The following is a 9,323-nucleotide window of genomic DNA, read 5'->3' as shown; positions in this document are numbered from 1 at the left end:
TTTATTCACAATCTGTTCTTTTATTAGAATTTTTTTAAAGAAGCATGCAAGGGAAAACTTTGTAGCAAAAAAATACGCTCTGCAAATAAGGGTAAATGTTCCCTGTCTGCTGCTGACAAATCACGTAAAAAAATCATTTTACAGAGAGTTGTTCATCTCAAGTATGAGCAGTTTGGCATTGTGTCGTTTACTAGACACGCTCATTTATTAAACTCAATGAAGTGTCCCGTAAGACAACTACACTGTCCTGGCTTTCCTAAAAAAAACAAAAACATTAGAAGTAGAACTTCAATTCAACAAAAACATTTCCTGTTACTTTTTAACAGGTGCAAAATGGATACTTGTATTGTGCACAAAATATTCAAGCTGTCCTTAAAGTGTTACTCAACTTTTACAAACTAAAAACAGTTTCTGAAACATTTTTGGATTTCTAATAAACCCAAGCGTCAAGATCGTCCTTACTTGGGTGCAAAAAAATAAAATAAAACTAATGAATTGCAGGCATCTTGTTTTAGACAATAAAGCAAGATTTGAAAGTTCGCCATTCAATAATAAATGCACCCACTGTTACATTCACGAAATACCCTTTCAAATGTTTTAATAAAACTTTAATAAAAAGGCTATATGCATTCATCCCCACTTAAAAAGCGTGATCGTATTACAAATTCTGTTGTTTTTGTGACTATCTGTAAACATGTCTACAAAGGGCTCATCGAATACTTGTTCAAGTACTGGAGTTTCATTATGACCACGAGGAATGCTTTGGAAAGTGCAATATACATACACAGTTGGTTCCACCCTTCGCACAATGTAAAATGAAGGGACAACGCCAACGAGTGGCAAATCTTCTTCAGTCTTAGTGCACGTAATCTTCACCGTGACGCCAGTGGACTCAGCTGTGGACCGGATACGCCAGCCGGACGTCCAGAGCCCGGTTGTGCTGTGCCAGTGAGGTGTGATGGTAGTGCAGAACGAGATCCTTCAAAGACTTGTGGAGATCGAACGGTTCGACGAACCCGTAGCCTCGCTCAGTATGGCGAATCACACAGTGCCTCACCTGGCTGCCCACCCTGTGGTGAAAGACATTAACATCAGGGTTAGCGGAGAGCGCTTCACGAAACAAAGGTTCATCTAGCAGCTAAATTTATAAAACTTTCAAAGTTGAACCTATGAATGATGATTTAATACCCTTACTTTTCTGTCTGGACTCTATTGTACTATAAATAAAGGCAAAAAAGCATGAATATTGCCGTTTTTATTTGGCCTTTAGGTTTACGGAAGAGTCATCTTCCTTTGTGTTCAGCAGAACAAAGAAATTCATACAGGGTTGGACCATCATAAGGGTGAGTAAATGATGACAGAATTTAATTTTTGGGTGAACTATCCCTTTAATTATAACTATCCCTTTAATCATGACTAAGTGTCAAGATGTTTGTTTGATGTTTTAATAGCATCTCTGATTAAAATGTCTACAAAAAGAAACTCTAAAATTCATTCATTTCTATTCATTTGAAAACTTAAGTGTCTGTTTTACACGACACCGTTTTCAACTAAAAAACGTATGCTTTTCAGTTGATCGTTAACACGACAACAATGTTTCGGCTGCCTGAAAGCGCAAACATTTTAAAACGGGTTTCAAAGGGCAAGTTTTTGAAAACTGTCTCCATTTAAACAACAAAAACATGAATCTCTGAAGACAATGACGTCATGCACATGCGTGTTACGTGTTCAGTCTATAGTGTTTCATCGCCATCTAATGGCCTGGCAGCAAATACAGCGTTTTTATTTGTTTTTGCGGATCCGTGTAAATTTGACAATGGTGTCGAATGTACGCGGAAAACTCAAAGGAAAAACTTCTCAGTTTTAAGCATATCATTGTCGTGTAAACATACCCTTAAAGGGATAGTTTGCCCACAAATGAAATCTCTGTCATCCTCTTATGTCATTTAAGCAACTTATATTGTCACGCAGAGTGCATAAGTGTATTCATTCACCCACAATGGCAAACAATAGTCGAGATCCATGTTTGGATTTATTACATCACTCAGAAGGTTTGATCGCAGGTTTATTCGGACAAGCGGCTCGTGAACCGAACACAGACTGACTGAATGACACTTTCATTTAAGCAGAATACCTCAAATGGAGATTGCTGAACTACAGTTTACTTGTTTGTCTGAGTTTTCAGATCGGCGGCACTTTCGCATTATAGAAAGAGCTTGTGCGCATGATTGCCAGATTGCAAATATTAGGTAAAACATTGGGCAGAAAGTGTATCTTTTGTTATATCGTTCATGGCCAGAAAAAGATCCAATGTGGATCAGACTAAATGCAAACAGCAAAATGTCTGCCTATACGGGACTACAGCCTCTGAAGACAATAGATTCACAAGAAGTTACTTGACATTTCTATCGTGTGCTAATTAACAATCAAACAGGACAAAGCACTGATTGATGACTTACACCACAGAGCAGGCGTAGCAATCCTTCGAGCTGCTGTTGCGGATGAGGAACGCACCGGATGGTTTCCCGTGGAGAAGCTCCTCCGCCTGACCTCGACCGAGATCTCCCACAAACCAACGCTCTTCCTCCAGGAGCTCCACACTCTCTTCTTTTACCTCACATGGAGACCTGAGAAAACAAACACTCGTTGATGAGCAAAAAGCTCTGGAAACGCCTCATGCAGCTCCAAGAGCACTCTGTCTTTTAAAGAGCAATTCCTGTTCACCTGCCATTGTCCCTTTGTCTGTTCTGATCTATTGCATCAGGCAAAGCAGCCAGACGTGTTCTCACTCGCTGCCTTTGACTTTGTTAATAAAAACGGGAAATTGAACCGCTTTAAAAGGTGTCATAATATTGAGAGACTTGAAGTAATACAAGATTTTTTAATGAAATCAGTGGTGACGGGTAGATTATTTAGAAATACAATAACAATCATAATAACTGGTGTTCGCAAAGTCAAGAATCACACATTAAGGGATAGTTCATCCCAAAAATGACACACATTTGAATGAAACCTGAGAGAATTCCTCCATTAAAAGTCCATTCACCCAAAACTTTGCCACTTCAGTAAGTACAGTTTAGCTACAGTTTATCATATTTGGTGTGCTCAGTGTATGTGTGTGTGTTACTATGGGAATAAAAACTTAAATTAAACCCGTTCATCAAATAAAGCATGTGTCTCTTCGAAAGACTTGGATTAAACCATTCAATTCATATGGATTAGTTTTATGATCTTTTTATTAACTTTTTGAAGCGTCAAATTTATGGGGGAATGGACTAGCAATGGAGGAACAGAGATCTCTCGGGTTTCATGAAAAATATCTTCAGTTGTGATGATGAATGAAAGTCCAAAACCCCAAATCCAAGTATTAAACTTGAAACTTAAACTTAAACTTAATTTTTTACAAGCTTTTTTAGATGTTTTATTATTTTGTGGATTGTGCTGTTAGAGATTTAATTAAATGTAATTATCAAAAAGCATGTCTAATCAATTGAATTCATAAAACTTAACTACTTAATGATTTATTAACATTTATACAATAATAAAAATGTTTTATTTTTCAGAAATTCTGTTGTCTTTTTTCATTTTTCAAGGCATAAAACATTAACAGTTTAATTAGTCATTTAAAACGTAGTCAAACGAAACTAACAATTTCTTTTATTTTAGGCAAACAAAGTTCTGCACAACATTTGAATACTGAAAAGAAGATTTTTTTTAAAATATACATAAAAAAATCAAATTTGAATAAATATCTTCTTTTGTTTTCAACAGAAGAAAGCAATTCATTCAGGTTTGGACCAACTTGAGTAAAGGATGTTAAAGATGGGTCAACTATCCCTTTAATTCCTAGGGAAACACTGGTGCTCTTTCAGGCCAGCTGATCTACAGTTAATCCATATGAGCACTCACTCTGTCAGATGACTGTGGATTGAGACGGGGAAATCCTTGCAAGAGTTCTCCTGAGAATAACACTGTTCTTTTGAGATCTCTGTCATACTGACGGGCTCTAAAGGATTTCTCCTTTGGATTTCCTGTAAAGCAACAAGGGGCATTCTTAGAAAAGCAATGTATTTGATATACATTCCTGAACATTTTTCAAACACTATTATATCAGCACATATTTGATCCTGAAAAACTTACGTGTAATAAAGTGGTGCAAGCATCATATAGCTGGTCATACTCTGCCGTCTTCTGAAACAGTCTTAAACATTCTTGGAGTTTCTCTCTGGTTGCGCTCAAAAACTCTTCCTTCACAGGTAGATCCTGAACATGCAATAAAAGGACTTTACTTGTCGACACAAAAAACACACTGACTAAATCTTCCTTTCAACTAAGATCATCTTCACAATGAAATTCACTGAAAGGTACCGACCGTGTGACAGTGGGACACGGGATAAGCCAGTGTGACATCCAGGGAAGTGTTGTACTGGACTAAGCTCCTATGCCTGTAATAAGATATCAGATCCGTCACCGAGCTGAAGGTCAGAGGCTCCGAGAATCCAAATTTTCCATCTCGATGTTGGATCCTGATGAGTTTGTTGGCGCCATTGTTCCTGTGGAGAGAAGCGCTTTCAGACATACAGCCTTCTCTGTAAATGCAATGGTACAATGCATTTCTCCATGTAGAGGTCATGTGTGAAAAGAGCCCATTGTTGAAATCCCAACCAATAAAATTGGACAATTTGCTGTCTTACTTGCCGGCTAAAGAAGTTGTTATATTGTTATTAAATGTGTAACAATGCTATTCGTAGACAAAGCCACAAGATTGATTAGTTCACTTCGGAATAAAAATTAATCTAAAGCCCAGGAAACACACAGTTTTCGTGCGTCGGTAGACTACGTTTTTTAAAAGTTTTCTCAGTGTTTTTCGAACCGTCGGCTGAAATTGGTCCTCATCGGCTTTCATTCGGCCGATTCGATATGTTGAAAGGGTGTCGGGCCGTCGGTGAGAGAGAGAACTCTGATTGGCTGTTCAGCTTAGTGAACGAGTCAGACTCAGTGCACGAGACTAATAGGAAAACAACGAGCAAAGTCAAACCGGTACAGAAGGTGTGCCCCGGGCTTAAGATATTCATGTCTTCCTAACTTCAGTCGAAATCTAATCGTCAGAACTAATGCTTTAAGAAATGAAGGGGTTTTTTTTGAGGAAAACATTCCAGGATTTTTCTCCATATAGTGACTTCAATGGGGTTCAACGAGTTGAAGGTCCAAATTGCAGTTTCAGTGAAGCTTCAAAGTCTCGACACGATCCCAGCCGAGTCTTATCTAGCCAAACCATCGCTCATTTAAAAAAATAAACATTTATATAATTTTTAACCACAAATACTCATATTGCACATCCATGACTTCACGCATTGCGTAATCACATTGGAAAGGTCAGGCGGTAACCTGACATAGGCGGAAAATTTAGAGAGGGCGAAAAACTGCATCTCATTTTCTCCTCCAACATGAAAATCGTCCGACATCGTTGTTTTACCTTTTTTTAATTTATTTTTTTAAAGGGCGTTTGATTTAGTCTTTGCTCGTTCGCTTTGTAGACACTAGGTTGGTACTACCGCCCTCCGCATGACCTTTAGTCGTAAATACATATTGTAGCGCATCGACATTTACACGACACAATTTTCAGCTAAAAACGAAAAACTTTTCATGCGTCTCGGCCATTTATTTACACGACAACAGCATTTTGGAAAACAGGTTTGTATGTTTTTGCAAACGATACCGTGACCTATTGCCTCGCTGCAAAAAAAACAAAACAATTTGTGAAAACGGTGGTTTAGTCTATAACCACGGTGTGTCTTTATCGCCAACTACTGGCCTGGCAGCAGAATACAGCGCTTTTAGTCGTTTTCGTGGATCCGTGTAAACGGGAATCGTTTTGACAACATTGTCATCTGTACGCGAAAATCATAAAGGAAAAACATTTCCGCTTTTAGTACATCATTGTTGTGTAAACGTACCTTTAGACAGATGCTAAATGTACTAGCAAATCACATCACAGAGTTTTAATGACACTCATTTGTGAACTAATGTGTGATTGGTAGCAATACAGACAAAAGACTGTTTTATGCGTGAGAGTGGCTAATGATTAGTTGGCCACTGTCAGTACCCGAGTGCTTCACCTGCTTCACTAAAAGAGGAATCCTAAAACATGCAATCCTTACCTCACAGTTAATGTATATTCTCCCTGCACCCTGCTGGAGGCATTTCGGACCAGGAAAGCACCGTCAGGCATGCCATGGAGGATTTCGTTCACCTCCTCCCTAATGCAAGTGGTATAAATTCACTAATATGCAAAACAATTTATAAAGACAAAAATACTAAGACTTATTCCGGCTAAATAGTTTACCGAATAAAGTTAAAATGCTCTCACCTTGATATGTCGGCCCAGTACCACCCGGCCTCCTGTAATGAATCGCTGGGCTCCATTTCTCTTGGTAGATGATCGTCGCAATTGATGACTGATGAAGAAACATAATATGAGACAACCTATTATTGAACAGTTCAGCAACTGTTACATTTCTACAGGAAAACCTAAAGCAATACATTGTCAATTTGTCAAGTATTGGTCTCTGAAAAGGAAAAAAAAACTCAATTGTACCAATCCACTATTTTACCTATTTTATTTGAAAAATAATATAAACAGATCTTTATATAGATTGTTTTCGATAATGACAATTTCTTCCTACATATTTTAAAATAATTAATATAATTAATGATATAAAATATATTAAAGGCATTGAATAATTAGATTGTAAAATTGATTGATACATTTAATGTTTAATCTATTTTACTCAGAAAACATAACATTTAGTCTTTTTTTTCATTTTTGCAAATATCAGTTCACATTACTACATACAATAATTTTAATACAAACACGAGTGACAAACTGGACAGAAAATATAGAGTACAATACAAGCAATATAGAAAAGCAAATATCTAAACGTGTATGAGGGGGTTTTGCGGAACAACGGCAGTAACGAATCCTTCAATGAAAAACAGATGGCCAGCAGACAGAAACTTAAATTCTCTTATTAACCTATCAGTAATACTGTTAACAAGACACAGTATGTTTGTGTAAAGACGCCTGTCTTGAACTGTGTGCGTGCCTGAAGTGACAGCTGTGGACAGAACAGCGCTCGGGATTTCCCTGGGATCCCCGCTCGCGAATTCAACATTCCCACTATGGAAAAGGTGAAGTCTGTGAACATTCAGTATGACGTGACGTTAATCAGCGAGTCTCTGTGATTGGCTTAAAATAAGACTTTGCTTAACCGTTGAAAACGGCACTGGGTTCGTGAATACTAATCAAGTTACGTGATTGGACGCTCAAAGACTGTTACCAAGCGACGTCACCATTGCCTATTTAATATTCATGAGCTCATGCTTCGCCATAGTAGGATTGGTAGTTTCGTGGCCCGATACTCCTGCACTGCTGACCTCAATGAACTCAGCGATGACATGTTGAGACATGCAAGACTCAACGAATAATAAGCCCGAGACTAGGCTATCTCACTTTTATATAATATTAAATAACTTTCACAATTGTTATCGTCATGAATACGGCTATATTATTGTTCCCAAGATTAACGCTTGACACTTGGGATTGTGTTTGAACGAGAACAAAGACAGTGTGATTTAAACAGAAAACTCACCAAATATAAAAAGATGAGAAGGAAAACAATAAAGAAATATAGTTACGAACCAGTCCCCGCTGCGTTGACACGACTCATTTCGATGTAGGAAAATTGTTCAGCAGACGACGACATCCTTTCTTCAACAATGGATCGTGTTCGCGAAGTGAATTAAGCTCTTTAAATACTGTAAATCGGACCGTCAAACAATTGTGAACGTTTGTCTAGTTGTTATATCTAAGATAACGAAGAAAACAACGGCAGGATAATGTTAAAAATCCGAAAAAAGTCAGTTTTTCCACTTCTTATTCCAAGTGTCCGGTCGTAAAAAAAAAAAAGAAGAAAAAAAGACAGAAAGAAATTGGCAGCCAGTCATTCAAAATAAAACTTAGCAATAAAGCTCATGATCATGTACCATAATAACATACATGATCATCACGTTCATAACGCTAAGTATTGATCTAAATATCCAATTGAACAGAGTGTCTGGAGTGAATCAAACTCTTATAAGGTTTGGGACGATGTAAGTGTCTGAGGACGATACCATCGATCTGCATAGGGAACTTTTTATACAGGATGTCACTGTGCTGTTGTTTGGATTAATTTTTTGTTATTGTAAATTGCCATTACTTTTATCAAAATACTTGAAATACATTTTAGAAACGGAATATTAGTTGTATACTCTTATTTAAAACCACTGTTGTGTTAATGTTAGGAGGTATTACCCCCTTTCCCCGCAACTATGTTACGGTCCATTTTTGTCCTGCATATATATTGCATTGTGCCAATGGATTCGTTTCTTTAACTTGTTAGAAGTCAAAATTATGAGTTTTCTGCACACAGACATTGTCGTCTATTTATTTTTTAAAGAAAAATTAAACTGTTTAAATTAATAAAATATGCCATGAGGTTTTGTAACTTAAATATTATGAAGGTCTACACATTGGAGGGGGGGGGGGGGGGGGGGGTCGGTCCTTCGTTGAAGGGAACATTGTGTACTGTTGGCATTGTCTGCCTTGTGCCTACTGAGACAGTGATCGTTTCACTCCTAGTGTTCACTCAAACACTAGTTCGTTTGAGCTTGCAAAGCAGCATGCTTTTCAGATACATGAAGACATGTGAATTGCTTTTGCATGATATAACATCTCTAGGAAGTCGATGACAGAAAGCACAAAAAAAGCAAATTTTAAGTGCAATTATTTAAGGCTACATATTACCGATGAAATAAGGCTATTACATAAGAAAATATTTAACGCGTTTGATCACACAACATTACAATGAGAAACTTACTCTAAAAAAGTTAAATAATTAATTACTATTAATTACACCTTAAACATTGTAATTAGGTTACTGTGTAATTATTCTCTAGTACTGGATACTTATTTCTAATTACTTTCTAAATCCCATATCAACCTCGACCAGTTGAACAATACAATGATAGAAACTGCACTTTTGATTCTTTCAAATAAACAATATACAATTAAATAATTCTTGAACTGACCAAATTTTGTAGAGGGAGAAGGTTACATTAAAACATAGATTTTAACATAAAACTTTGATGTTAAATCCCCTATTGTTTTATTTTTGTTTTATAATTGTTCTATAATCTCTACACCAGAAGTAACTGTAATTCAATTATAGAAAAATGATGAGTAGTCCCTTACTTTACTTTTTCAAAGGAAAAGTAAATTA

At 37.0% G+C, this 9,323-nt stretch overlaps 1 protein-coding gene across 1 annotated transcript; it reads right to left on the bottom strand.

Moving 5' to 3' along the window:
• Nucleotides 1-8,184, bottom strand: pik3r3a (phosphoinositide-3-kinase, regulatory subunit 3a (gamma)). The gene is made up of 8 exons (XM_077247073.1): nt 7,703-8,184; nt 6,371-6,458; nt 6,162-6,260; nt 4,373-4,553; nt 4,141-4,263; nt 3,910-4,031; nt 2,460-2,627; nt 1-1,070 (listed from the first exon to the last, which is right to left on the bottom strand). Exons 1-8 carry the CDS (start codon nt 7,764-7,766, stop codon nt 893-895), a joined length of 1,023 nt encoding a protein of 340 aa, XP_077103188.1. The 5' UTR covers nt 7,767-8,184; the 3' UTR covers nt 1-892.
• Between the last annotated feature and the right edge of the window lie 1,139 nt (nt 8,185-9,323).

The sequence above is a fragment of the Siphateles boraxobius genome, unplaced genomic scaffold (assembly GCF_051911475.1).
Source record: "Siphateles boraxobius isolate OS27281-9 unplaced genomic scaffold, OSU_SipBor_1 1, whole genome shotgun sequence".
Taxonomy (NCBI): domain Eukaryota; kingdom Metazoa; phylum Chordata; class Actinopteri; order Cypriniformes; family Leuciscidae; genus Siphateles; species Siphateles boraxobius.
Note: the sequence above shows the minus strand (reverse complement) of the source record. Positions and strands in the feature narration are given on the sequence as shown.